The sequence below is a fragment of the Uloborus diversus genome, chromosome 4, assembly GCF_026930045.1.
Source record: "Uloborus diversus isolate 005 chromosome 4, Udiv.v.3.1, whole genome shotgun sequence".
Lineage (NCBI taxonomy): Eukaryota > Metazoa > Arthropoda > Arachnida > Araneae > Uloboridae > Uloborus > Uloborus diversus.
In genome coordinates, this window is record NC_072734.1 from 89,596,300 (window position 1) to 89,611,214 (window position 14,915).

General features: G+C 31.9%; 1 protein-coding gene across 1 annotated transcript in view; it reads left to right on the top strand.

Annotated features, from left to right (window-relative positions):
- Positions 1-14,915, top strand: part of LOC129221372 (transcription initiation factor TFIID subunit 1-like) — a gene marked incomplete in the record, with an annotated part of 170,910 nt that overhangs the window by 133,305 nt on the left and 22,690 nt on the right. The window contains 7 exon segments of the mRNA XM_054855844.1: positions 5,495-5,724; positions 7,660-7,718; positions 7,837-7,973; positions 9,298-9,360; positions 10,517-10,613; positions 12,737-13,150; positions 13,610-13,787. Coding sequence (XP_054711819.1) covers positions 5,495-5,724; positions 7,660-7,718; positions 7,837-7,973; positions 9,298-9,360; positions 10,517-10,613; positions 12,737-13,150; positions 13,610-13,787 — 1,178 coding nt within the window.

Consider the following 14,915-nt stretch of genomic DNA (forward strand, 5'->3'; position numbering starts at 1 on the left):
ACGTTTTTATTTATATGTTTAGTCATGTTACTTTAGCTTGGGATGTGGTAATAATGTTGACCAAAAGAGCAATTTCTTGTACACTATGATATGGTAATCACAATTTTTAAATATAATTTTAAATCCAAAAGAATCATATTTTCCTTTTATTGTAATGAAATATTTAATATTATCAAGTATCGGTAAACAATAATATTTTAATTCTTTCAAAAAGTGCAAGAAAGTCAATGAAATTTAATCAAAGTAGAAACGTCATAAAAGCTTTACAGGTTCCTTTTGCAAAATTTCTATGCAATTATTAAAGAAATTTTGGTTGGAGGTCAGTGGCGCAACCTGAAGGGTGCCCCTCCCCCAAAACGCTGAGTTGAATGTTTTTCAGACTATTCTTTAATATTGAAGAGAAGCAAAGAACACGTATTGGGAAAACGAAGTGATTTTAATGTAAAAATAATAATAACAATAATACAGTATGGGGAAAATCTTAATTTATTTTGAAGAAATCTTTGAATGAAAAATATTCAATAGTTACAGCTTATTCAGTTAATTATCCCCCCCCCCAACCCCTATTCCTTTCTTCTTTTTTTTTTCCTAGTTCGTCTGAAAATAAGTAAGTCTTCAAAATGCTACTCCTCCGGACCGCCCCCCCCCCTCCCTTTCACGCCGAAAGCATTATGTAGCATCTGAAATTTCATGTCCAAATCTTCAATTTCTCAATTTCCAGGAGAGACCTCAAATACCCAGCAAGTTCGAAAACTGCTTGTTTGGAGCTTTAATTTTGAAAAATTACTGTCTCTAGTACAGTGACCGCCGCTTATATGAATCACGTTTGCTCTAAACAGTTTTGATTCCATAAAGTGGCTAATTCAACAAAGCTGGATTTTATTCTGTTTTTGACAATTTGATTCATTGAAACGGTTGATTCAATTAACCACTGATTCAATTAACCGGTGTCCACTGTATTACAATCGCATTTTTAAGACTTATATTCGAGCAAAGGTCCCCGAACCGCCTTCCTCTAATACAGAAGTTCTCAAACTTTTTCAGCTACGGAACCGATAGTACTTCATAGTACTTCACTTACACTTCAAGGAACCCCTAAGACAAAATGCTAACGATCTGAAAGTCAAATGAAAAGTAATAATCATTCGCTATCATAATTACTTATATAGAAGAAACACGGTTTCGAGAAATTTTTCATATTTTGACATATTAGCCAGTTTTAAGTTGTGTCCAACCTACTTTAAGTATTTTTCGAATCTGTCCGTATCTGCGTCTACATATATTAGACCGATTTATTGTAGGCACTCCAACTCAAAGCGTAAAGCATAGAATCGGACGAAATTCGGTACATATTTGTTATCCCTATCGCTCTGCGTGGAAAAACATTGAAAGCTTATAGATACTGATGTTTTTTGTTCCAGTTAAAAAAGCTTCAGTTCGTCAGGAAGTTCATTCAATATCATAAAATCCTTTCCTGCGGAAAGCAAGCATATTTCTGTCTCGGAAAGTAGTTATTTGTGTTAACTACTCATGTCTCTAATATGAACAATATAAATATAGCTAAATAGTCTTAACTGAAGGGCATGAAACTTGTTAAAAATACTGTTAAAGCTAAAGGAAAAATTTGCTTCAAATCAGATGGAATTTTCTTTGTCATGTGTAATGGCGATGCGAAACACAATGACAACTGCAATTACAATCTGTCGTGGCATTTTAAATTCTTAATGTTATTTTTTCTTTGAATTTTTTTAAATTTACTGTAGAAAATTTGCTTTGGAATAACTAATTCGCGGCGGAACCATAGTGTTCCACGGAACACACTTTGGGAATCGATGCATAAAAAAATAGGTTCTTTAAACTACACTTAGTTTAATTTCGAGTTACACTTAGTTTAATTTTTAGTTTTAATTTCGAAAATTTGAAGGGAGAGGAATAATTGATTTCGATCTTTTTTTTATTTTTAAATCGATTGGGGCCAGTCCTTGAAGCTCCATTCCTTACCCTAATTCAGTAAATCTGGCCTATAATCGTTCTTTTAAGGCTTCAATTTCTAGAATATCCACTGAAACCAATGTACTTTTTTCCCCTAACATCAACAAAGAAAGTCTAAAATTGCGTTTTTAAAACTACAAGTGTCGAAAATTTTCCGGGGGAGCACCCCCGGATTCCACCTTTTCCTTCCTTCCTTTTCCCTATTAGATCTGAATCCTCTTATCTTTCTTTTTATTTTCATGTGTTCCCTCTAAAGAAAATTCTTGTTGCGCCCCTGTTAGGAGAAAACACTAAATTTTAGAGCATACATATCTCACTTAAAGGAAAAACCTGCACTACTCTCCTAATACCATTCCCTCTCTTCAGGACAATCAAAAAAAAAGGTAGCAGGTAAAATATTATAATCCTACGCACACACACACACACGCAAGGACAACAACTCCCCTCCCTCCGAAAATACCTCGCAAAACACCCAAATAAAAGTTTAAATGCACCTCTCGTGTGAACACGTATGCAAGAAGTTTTGTAATTAGTAATGAGCAATGACACATCTGAAAAGCTTTTCTCCCTCGCACCCACCTTGTTATATATAATCTACAATTGGCAAATAAGTGCATACATATTTTGCCCCCCCTCTGAAGTTCTAAGGTTTGCGCCCCTTCGAGGAGTCCAGTCCGGCCCTGATTGATACAATAAATAAATCACACTTTTACAAAGAATACTTTTGCGTTTTTTCTCAATAGGCATTGTATTGCATACTTATGAGAAGAAAAAAAAATATTGTTAACCAAGAGTAGGTTTTAAAAGATAGCAGCAAAGGCTTATTTATGCATAACACATGGAAACATTTTAAAAAGCTGAAAGTAGTGTTTTTAACAGGAAAGTGCCAAACCGAAACAATTTACCTTTTGAACTTTTGTTGTTATGAACGGAATTGATGTTCTTGATAAGAAATATGACTCCATTATTATCAAAAATAAGAATTTTATTTACAAGATGTTGATCATCAGAAGTATCAATGAGCTGTGACTCCTTGCACTATACAGTAGAACCTGGATTATTCAAACTAATTGGGACCGCTAGTGCCTCGGATGTCAGAAATCTCGGTTAATAGAAACTTTTAAGAAAATCTGGTCAGAATTGCAAACTTTTAAAATGTATTAATTAAAAATACAATAGAATATTTTTAAAAGATGAAAACAAACATGTAAAAAGTAATATTTTACACTTAAAAAAACGAAAATAGGGAAATAACTTGTAGTAAGATTTATGAAATCAATTGAATTTTTGTACAATGCCAAGTTAGATATTAAAAGATGCATTAAAAACCTCACAAATTTCTAGAAAATATTTTTATATTCAAATAGAAAATTCATCATTTCATAATATTAACGTTATTTTCTTTGAAAAAATAGACTTCATTATCGGCTCGGTTAATCGAGGTTCTACTGTATTTGCCATAAATATGAAATACATAGCTTGGGTAATTTCTCTCTATTGTATCATATATTGCGTTCCGTAATTCCCCAGGGAGAAATAGGAGAAAACACAGTCACCTGACTCATTCGCCGCCACGTTAATAAGATCCGCGCAACTCCGAAATTACGTAAGCGGCAGATAAGCCTGGTTCGCCACAAACTTATACACTTAAAAGAAAAAAAAATTTTAAACTTTTGATTCTTTTTAATTAAAAAAATCTGGATTTTGGGTCTTCTGAATTATAGGATTCTGAAATTGGGGTCTCACATACTGTATTTCTTTTTTTTTCTACGGTTATGCTAAAACTTTTGTTACAACTTGATGACAACAGTTTAAGCATAAATGCAGCAAAATAGATTTTTTTTTTTTTTTTGGTGTACTATAAAAAATATTTGTTGAAAATTATCCACTTACAGATTTGATAGACTTTTCTATTAGCAAAGTTGAATAGTAGTTGATATAAGTGGGAAAGACAATTAATTAATTTTCTTCCAGCTGAAGAATAATTATTGGGCAAATCAGAATTATAGCACAGATGGCAAAAAATATTGCTAACATGTTTTCCAATTACAAGGAGTCCCTTCATTGTGTTATGAGCTTATGTACTTAGTTCTTTTTTTAACACTTAAAAACGTGTTGCAATGTGTATTATAATTAATTTTGACTAGCCTAATCATTGTTTCTTTTCATAAGCATTTTACTTCTTATAATATCAATTTCAAAACAAAATCTGCTTAAAGAAAATAAAAATCTAGTAAGTACATTAATAAAGTAGATTGGAGTTTCACATAATTGTAAAATGAAATATGAGTTATAAATATCATCAAAATAATTTCTGCTAAAAGTGAAATAATGTTGCACATTAACATCCCCCCCCCCCCGCTCCAAAGAAAAAATTTAAAATTAAAAAAAGGTTATTAACCAAATTGTGCTAATTTATTCAAGACTGAAGGACTAAGCTTTTTCTGTGATTTTAATTACTTTTAATTTAAATGTTAGACTTTTTTTTTTTGAAGGATTGTCTGCAAGTTGTCTGTCTTACCTTTTTGTAAATCAAATGATGTGAAGTTAGAAAACTTTTGGCTACTACAGTTGAACTCGCTTATAGCCAGCCCTGTTTTAACGAGAACTTGGATTTAGCAAGGAAATCAAAAACATTTGGTTGCTACAAAACTCGCTTTTAACAAGCAAATCCTGCCTAAAGCGAGCAATATTTTTGGAATTCATAAAATGTCTGTTACTTCTCTCCTCAGAAAAGATTATTGTATGTTTGGAAAAATTCCATTAGCATTTTGAATTCAACTGAAAGTTCGAGATAAGACATAAATAATGAGAATAAGTGATGACACAGCCTTTTTTTTTAAATTTGTGGAGTAGAGCAGCATTTAAAAATTATGTATTTGTTGAAGACAATGTTATAATTTCCGAGATATACTTCCAAGGATATTGTAACTAACAGTCAAGAGAGAGAGGGAGAAAAAAAGAAGACGTGACAAACGTGAAGAATCTGAAGTTAAATAGCCCTCAGCATACTTAGCTTCTAAAGTGCTGAGAAACTTCAAACTATTTGAAGCCAAGGATGCAAATGATGATGTTTATAGACTCCACATTCCTCAAAAACAATATCAAGAAAGAGACAATAAGACAGTTCAAATCAAAGCATTAACTTCTTTGGTAACGTACTTATATAAAAAATAACAAAGCGAGCATGTATAAATTTTCACAAACCCGTGCAAATTTTGTGGTCCCTTTGTGCTTGTTATAGCGAGTTCAACTGAATTTATTTTAATTAACTACTTCGTATATATTACTTCTTTTTTATATTTTACTCATCAGGAAGCTTGATGAGTAGAGAGAGATGTACAGCAAAAGTATATTTGTATTTTGAAATTATTTTTCTCAATATTGTTTCGAGTTTTTGCAGTATGTTGCTCTAAAAATATATGCAGAAAACGTTTGAAAGAAAAAATCATATTTATAATAACATTCTTCTCTGTACTCAAATCTTGTTATTTTTATTTAGAGTACTGGCCTCAAAAGAAGTATTATCAACTGATGAAGACTCCAGTTCAGAAGATGACTCGGATATTGAAGAAATGGGGAAAAATATTGAGAATATGCTCTCAAATAAAAAGACAAGTACTCAACTTTCCCATGAAAGAGAAGAAGCTGAAAGGCGAGAGCTCGTGCAGAAACTGATGTTAGAGGAGAGTAATATACTATATAATGAAGAAAGGAGAAAAAAGGACAAAGGTACTAAATTCGACAACATTCACATTGTACTGTTCTAAGCTTCTCACTGGATAACTTAACTAGCATGCATTATGGGTAGCCTTGCGATATAAATAGAGAAAATTGCTTTGTATTAATGCATAACATGTGCCCTATATAAATTATGATGTTGACTGTGCGAAATTTATGACTTTATAACACTTTTTAATGAAATTTTGACTGCATTTTTTACTGAATTTTAGAGAAATTCTGAACAGTATATGGGGGTCTGCATTGAATTTCCTGCCCTTGTAACAATCTTCTTTCCTGCCTAGTATACACTGATGATATACAAAAAATTATCTGACTGAAAACTTTTAGAAATAGTTTAATGAAATTAATGCAGTATGCAATAGCCACGTTCACAACACACTTTTCGACCCCGTAAATCCCCGCCCGGCTTTGCAAAAAAAAAGATTGAAAAATTCCCCGTTTCCATGTAAAAAGAGGTCTCCTATTGTACCAGAGAAAGCGGTTTTCGCCCAGCACTTGTAGCGGCTACACCCAGCAAGTAGACGAGACTCGGCTTTCACCAGGGGTGATTGTGTTCCGGTATTTTACCGAATTTCTGGTATTTTCAGACGTATTTTCGGTGTTTTTATGTCCGAAAATATCGGAATTATGCGTTTTTTTTGTTATGCTTTTATATCCCTACCTCCGCAATCTTTTTAAATTATATAATACTCATCAAATATACCTGCAAGAGCCTTAAGATGGACAAATGTCAAGATAATTTGTATAACACCAGCTCAAAAGTAACTTTGTAACCCATTAAAAATTTAACCAAATGTACACACAATATTTTGACTCAGAACTATTTAATACATTTAATACTCAAAGGTGCATTTAAGTAATAGGGGCCAAAGATTACCCCCCCCCCCCCCCCCGTTCTCACTTTAAAACTTTCAGGTATTTTTTGATGAACTCACAATCACCCCTGTTTCACACCAGAAGCAAGCTGGAGGAGAAAAATTCCCCATATACCCCGCAAATAACTGGAATGTGGAGGAAAGAAGGTTTTTTCCGGGTCGAAAGTGTCCATGGAAATGGCCCTAATGTGAAATGAAATTAATGCAGTATGCAGTGTGAAATGAAATTAATGCAGTATGCAATGTAAAATACTTATATTTTTGTTACTTCAAAATATCAGAGTAAGAACTCATTCCCTTCTTTTTTTCAAGCAAAAAAATTTATCTATTTGATAACTTTTAAAGCATAAAATATCACACATAAATGCAAACGTGACAAGCATTGAACCCAACTAGGCTGGTCCTAGTCAATTCACCAATTCCCAATGAAGATCAAGACCTGTATAGCAATGGGGGTGAATAGTTTTTCATTAACTCTCAAGTAAATATCTTTCTATTTTATGCTTTATTTTTCTTTTTTTTTATTTTTACTTTCATTTCATTAACTTGGGAGCAACTTTGGGATGGTGGGTAATCGAGATATCCAGCCTGGTAGGGGTTGCAACCTCATAGCCCTTCTCCTCGATTTGCCTCTGACTGGATGAATTTATATTACTTGAAATTTAATATTTATATGATTGAAATGAAAAAGAAAGCTTATCATGCTTATAGCTGTGAAAACATTTTAAATTATCCAAAAATAAGATGTAGGATTGCCTATTGAGTTTAACAATTTATCAATACATTCAGCAACTGTCAAAATATCCTATAGTAATGTCAATTTTATGTCATTTTAGTGGAACATGAAGTAAATAAATATTTTTTTCATTTTGTTGAAGGTAATTTTTGAAAAAATAAAAAAATCTTTAAGGATTTCAAATAAATAAGTGAATTTGATACAAACTGTACATAGTTAAGAAATCTCAAACCATTAGGTTTTAAAATATTTGGAGTTTCTTAATATTAAAAGTTTTTTAACATCCTGTTTATTTATTAAATTTTGTTACAGATCGAGAAATTGACAGAGAAGATGAAAATGCTTCTCTGGGAAGCACTGGATCTAATTCTGTAAGTTAATTAAACAATTACTCTGTAGTTTCTGTAAATTAGAAAGTGTTAGAATGTATATTTGTGGTTATTTTCTTTCATGAGTAAAAAGACACCTGTTTTTCTTTTCTCCTTTTAGAATGGAAAAATATTGAAAATATATAGGACATTCAAAAACCCAGATGGAAAGGAGTTTGTTCGAATTGAAACAGTTCGCAAGCCTGCAGTTATTGATACTTATGTCCGAATCCGAACAACAAAAGATGCTTCTTTCATGTAATTTCTCCTTTTTTTTTTTTTTTTTTTTTTTGAGAGAGAGAGAGAGAGTTGCTCAGAAATTCAAGATTAATAATTTTTTCTGAGTAATAACTAGTTTTAAATATATGTTTTTTTTTTTTTTTTTTGCTTTATAGCCAACTGTTGAACTTAGTGTCTGTTGAATGAAAATCTATATAAATAAAACAGAAAATGTATTATGTGTGTATGTTCCTTATACAAATCCAGTTTACGTTGGATCTTGACCAAATTCGGCAGGAAGGTATTTGGCACCCGAGAAGGAACATAAGGGGGATTTTCAAACGCCAACAAAGTACCGAAGCGTTCAAATTTTGAATTTAGGATCTAAAAATGGCATTAAATGGTTCTTTCTACCCTAAACAATTGTTATAGTGTCTCGATTTCAGTGGCATTCAAAAGCCCACAAAAAATAACCCTATAGTAGATTTGTTTACTTTGATTTCAAAATCTCCTAGGCTATTAAATCACTTGGAGAAAAGTTATAAGTATTTTTAGGTAGGAACCTCAATATTAAATCGGAAATTTATCGTCTGCCGCAAGCTCATTTTTAGCATGAGCAAAATCATTCACGCTAGGAAAAAAAAATCTGTTGCCAAATTTTTCTGGATGGTGAACAAATAAAATTCTTGATTTTGTTTTGAGGCATTTCCTGTAATCAGGGGATTTAAAAATTGTCTTTTATGGTTATTTTTCTGCTATTTGTCGGGAAATGTTACAGATTTTTTTGTTTTTATGTTTGTTCAGGACTGACGGTTGAACATGTGTGTGAACTTCACATAACTTTTATTTTCGAGGTATACCATGCAAAGCTGGGCTATGTAGCTCCCCCCCTCCCCAGAACAAAACTAGTTTCATTTGATTTCCCCCATTTTCTTTGTTCCCTCATTAAAGAAGTAATTCTCCACATAAATTAAGAATTTTATCGATTGCTAACTAAAGTAATGTAAGAATGTTGTTGCATTACTTGACAATATAAAAATTACCATTGCTGATATTTAATTTGTTATTAGCAATCTACTTCTTACTATTTTCATATTTTTTTAAGAACAAGTTGATTTTTATTTGTACTCTTTTCCTAATTTGCAGCTTATTTATTTACAATGAAGCACCGTTTATACGTTTTTGAAGGGACTGCATGAAAAAGCGTACAAATGAAAAAACTATAATAGATATATGTTAATGTGTATTGGACTCAGCAGTGACCAATTTAAAAAATGTATAAATGATAAAAGCATATAAAAGAGATGCATATAAATGGTGCTTCTCTTTATTTATTTATTTGCATTTTAAATGTTGATTTCAGAAAGCAGTTTGCTTCCACATTAGATGAGCAGCAGAAGGAAGAAATACGTAAAGAACGACGACGGTAAGTAACTTGAGCATTTTCCCTCATTATAATTGATTTTCTTAAATTAAAAGTACATAAATGTTGATAACTAGCAAGGACTTTACTGACTCAAACTTGTTATGCATTGTAACAAATCAAATTTCTCATTTTTTTTTTTTTTTTTTGCAATCATGTATTAATCAATCTGGTTAGTTGCATGCTAATGTGTTTATTTGTGATCTATTTTTTTTAATTGAAATGGTTAACATTTTTCAGTATAAAAAGAACTATGTTCTGTGTAATATTTATTCTGAAATTTTGTTCGTTTTAATCTTGTATAAACCACTTTTACCTAATTAAAAAATTAACTGCTGTGGTAGAAATTGTTACGATAGCACTGCTAATGCTCTATTTTGCATCACTGCTGCTTTTCTGCTTGTATATCATGCTTTTCAACACATCCCCCCCCCCCCCCGACTCGATTCTCAATTAGATCTCAACTCTCAGGATGAGAACCACGGGTACTGACTTAAAGAAAAGATGTACAAGAGTGCAGGGGCGTGCACAGGGAGGGAGAAGGGACACCTGTTGACCCGGGCCTGAACCTGAAGACAACCAGAAATTTTTTAAATGAGGGGTAAAATATGTGTTGGGACGCATTGGTGAAAAATATGGAGGGGGCCCGTAAAAGTTATTTGCGATGGGCCCCGAAATTTCTGTGCACAACCATGCAAGAGTGCTTTTTTGGAGAATTCCTGATTTGTGTAGAATGTTCTGGATGGAATTGGCCTTTTATTTTTTTCATTCAGTATTTCATGATTTCTCGATCCCTGAAACATAACGCCTGACAGTTTTAAAGAATGAATTCTGTGTTATTTTGATTCTAACAAATTATTTTCTTTTTACATGAAAGAGAAAGATTTTGCTCCCAGAAAAATTCCTAATTGTGAAAAGGTTTATTTGAAATAAATTGCAGCCTAAGTCTGCTGAGAAAGCGATTTTTTTGATGAAAATAAATTGACATTGGTGAACTGGAAAATAAGCTTGTTGACTTCTGGGCCTTTTTGTTTTTTTTTTGCCCCCCCCCCCCACTTTGTATTTGAATAATTTGCTCTAACTAAGAAGGTAATAGAAGTACTTTTAATTATAGAAATTCATATCTCATTTTTCCTTTGTCATTTATTTTGTTTTTAAGGATCCAAGAGCAACTTAGAAGATTAAAGCGCAATGCTGAGAAAGAAAAACTTATGCCCCCTAAAAAGAAAGTCAAGAAAGAAGCCCCAATGTTAAAAGTTTGTATTTTCCTCAATTGTGTATTACATCTTTGTCTTTAATTAAATCTTGCTTAATTGTATTTGTAATTATTTAATGTGTTTAATAATTGCAACTTGCTTGTGCTCTTGACTGATCAGATGCAATTTTTGGCTAAAAATACAGAATTTGATATTAATTTATTTATTTAAATATTTAATTTTGCACTATTTTTAAACTTTCTTTGTACCAATATTTATGTATTAAAAAAATAACATATTTTTTTAAGTTAACAAATAATCAAGAGGGATAATGTCTTGCATAATAAAAAGCGCTATCGAAATTTGAGAGTGAACAGCTCCTCAAGTACAAGTAATAGCTCTGACAACTATGTTGCATAGCTCTGGGAAAATTAACAACCTTTTCAGAAAATCTTTTTTTCATTTTGTCAGCATGTAAAATACATTACAGTCGGATCCCAACTTAACTGTTTTAGACTATGTTTTAACTATATATTACTGTTTCTTACATAAAGAGCTGAATTTTTACCGTATTTTTTAAAAAAGCTGCATTATTCAACATAAAATACTGTTACGATGCATAAAGGCAATGATGAATGGGAGAGAGAGACATAGAAATAAAACAGTATGGTACGTACAGTATGAAGTAATAACAAAGCATTGCACTGTAGGAGTACTATACAGTAGATACAATAAGTTACATTTATATCTTAAAAACTGAAGATTTATGCTGCGCAATCTCTAATCGTCATTCTAATATATTTTTAAGTACAGCAGCTTTGCATTTACTTTTATTACATTTACATCTTTGGTAACACCCCTCTTTCAGGCTCTCTATAATCTACAATACAAGTGCAGATTCCAATTTCATAATATTTGCATTTTACTTAATCACTACTCTGCGAGCTTCATATTAAAACTAAGGTCTGAGCTTATACGGATTGACTTATCTTGACTTTTAACTATACGTATGAAAGATTCACTTATACCTAATTGTTGTGCTACCCTCGGTGCAGTTTATTGTTGTTCAAACGTATCAAGAATTCCTATCTTTTCTTAAATTGTTGCACACTTTCGCTTTTTGTTTCCATCTTCAAACTTTAGATGAAACAGCGTGCCTAGGTGTCACAATATTTCATCACCTTTCATATTTAGAATAAATAAATGAAAAATGAGGAGTGGGGATATTATACACACTAATAAAGCTACCATGATTACAGTGCGGTGTGGGGGAACTTAAACAGTCAGTGATGCTGAAAGGGTGAAAGTCAATGTTTAGTAGTCAGAAACTTGACATTACGATCCCTTTACAAATATTTTCGCGTTGAGAGCTAGAAATTCACTTTAGCTCTAAAATTCGTTGCTCCTGAAAAAGTCGCGTTATAGTCATTACGCATAAGTCGGATTGCGTTGTAGCCGGAGTCGACCGTATTTGCCTATAATAGCTATTTATATGTGACAGCCCCAGCACCTGGAGTAGGCAACCTGTGCCACCGCCTCGGGAGGCAGGTTTTAGGAGCAGCAAATTTCATGATGGCAAAATGTAAGGAGGTAAATAAAAGTGAAAAACTCAAATTTGTTTCTTAGTTTTTTTTTCTTTGCAGCTCAAATTTCTGCAATATGTGAGAGTATGCTAAGAATAAAAAAATATATTTAAGAATAAAAAAATGTATTATGAAGACCTGGGGTGGCACTTGTCAGCATCGCCCAGGGTGGAAAAATTACTAGAGATTGCCCTGATATATGAGGCATTTAGTATCAAAACTAGTTCAATCATCTTTTTAAATTTTACAATAGTGGCCAAAAAAACATTCATGGAATAAGTTGTTTTTCATAGAAGACCCACCTTTTGACAAGTTTTTGACATAATTGAGCTGGATCTGTTTCATTGCTTTATAGCATGAAAGTATCCACCAAGAAGTATCGAAAAGAAAAATTTGAAAATTTATAGATTCAGCTGATTTTGATTCTAAACATGTGATATTAACTAGAACCATATTCTCCAGGTGTGCTTGAGTGATAGCATCTTTTGAGAAACACTGATGTTCGTTGCAGTAAAAATCAAACTTTGACTTAATTGAAATAAAAGTCATTTACTGTAATTATTATTTACTGTTTCATATAGATATGTATTTTCTTTATAGCTAAAATGTGGGGCATGTGGAGCCATTGGTCATATGAGAACAAATAAAACATGTCCACTCTATCAGCCAGCAGCTCCAATTCCACCAGTCCAGGTAGCCATGACAGAAGAACAAGAAGAGGAAGAAGAAAAGGCTGGATTAGAAGATGACCATCTAGTGAAAGTAGACGAAACCAAACTCGTCCTGTCAAAACAGCTGCTTAAACATGCCGATGAGGTTCGCCGAAAATCATTAGTTCTTAAATTTCCAAAAGAAGCTGTGTCGATTAAGAAAAGAAGACGAGCTGGTACGGTTATGCATTGTGATTATCTCAAAAAGCCTCATAAGTTGGTTAATCGACAAAGGACGGATCCTGTCGTAGCATTGTCTATAATTTTAGAAAGCATGCTGAATGAAATGCGAGATCTTCCCGAAGTAAGAAATATTCATTTTCATTCTTACAAAACTAAGCTTTTTTATAATCCTATCATTTTTGTTTGATCTTTCTTATGAAAATATGCAGTTAGGTATTTAGAAGAAAATTATTTGTTTTTATGGTATCACTATTTTCTAAAATAAATGTTTTCTCTTTAGTATCAAATTCATTACAAACATGTGTATTTACTTACAAAGTAAAGAAACTATCGTGTTTATGACAAATTTCTCTGTAAATTTCCATTTTAATTACCCCTGAATCAATTTTGACTTTTTTTTTTTTTTTTGTGCACATGTGGACAGATTTATAGTGATATAACGAAACCTAATTTGAGGTTATAAATAAAATTAGGCTTGTTAAAATTAATTCATGTTAAGAATGTCTTATGTTTATGGAATTTTTTTTTTTCTGCCTAATCTTTTTTTTTATAATGTGCAGCAAAACTTTATTTCTTCCAGACACAACCATTTTGGTTTCCAGTAAGCGCCAAAAATGTCCCAGATTATTACAGGATAGTTCACAGACCAATGGATTTGCAGACAATGAGAGAAAAATTACATCAAAGAAAATACAAAAGTAGGGAGGAATTCCTCCAAGATGTAAATCAAATAGTTGAAAATAGCAATGTATATAATGGTATGTTTTACAATGGTATGTTTTATTTTATCAGAAATTAAACAATATGAATTGAATCAATCTTATAACTGACAATATTTTTCTATACAATAATAGTTCACTGAGCACTTTTTCTTTTATTCCAAATGAGGTGTTACAAAATAAAAATGTATATGCACGTTAATCTTAAGAAGACGACTATTGAGATATCAAGGTTTGACTGAATGTTGTAATAGGATCAGATGAAATTATGGGAACTTATATATTCTAATGTGAAATAAAATTGTATTCATGTAAAATTTGGTTCATGTTCAAAAATACCTGTCTGAATAATTTCACAATAGGAGGAGAATTAGTTAAATTTATTAAATTTGTCAATTAAAATTAATTTTAAATTAATTATCTTTCAAGTTTTGAATAAAAAATGTAACTGAGGTTTTTAAAAAATGGTATGTAATTCTTTGTAATAACTGAGTTGCTTCCCGGAAAAAAAGTTCAAGTAATGTAGTACCTCGAAAACTCATTTTTGCAGGTACTACTGTTTACCTGCCCATGGCAGTGTAAATGTGTATCTGTTTTGTTTGGCAGTTAAAAAGTGTGCCAGTATTACGTAGAGCAGTGGTTATCAACCTTTCAAGCTTATTTTAACTATCTTGACTCACATTTAAACATGAGAAACCTAGGTTAAATACTTTCCTTAAATTTTCCCATCCACTATGGTAGAAGCGTTCACGCACTTCCAAAACCAATGACTGCCACAAAAAAGGATTATAAAAACTTTCGAAGTAAATTTAAAATGTGTTCTGCATAAAAATGAAAATGAGAATTATGTAACAGGATGGCGACAGATCAGGGAGATCGGGGAAAAGTCAGAGAACTTTATTAATCAGGGAAAAGTCAGGGAAATATCATGGAATTTTAAAAAAATAACAAAAAATCAGGGAAAATTGATTTTTTGAAGAAAAAAAAATTTTTTTTTTGCTTTACAAAATTAAGTACTTTTAATGCCCTACGCATTTTCCACCAATTATCTGTTCAAAAAAAAAAAAAAAAAAAATTAATGAGGTACGATTATACACTGCCTCATATTTGTGCATCTTTTTTCCTCAACGTCAAAGTATTGAATCTTACTGATTAACCACAAAATGA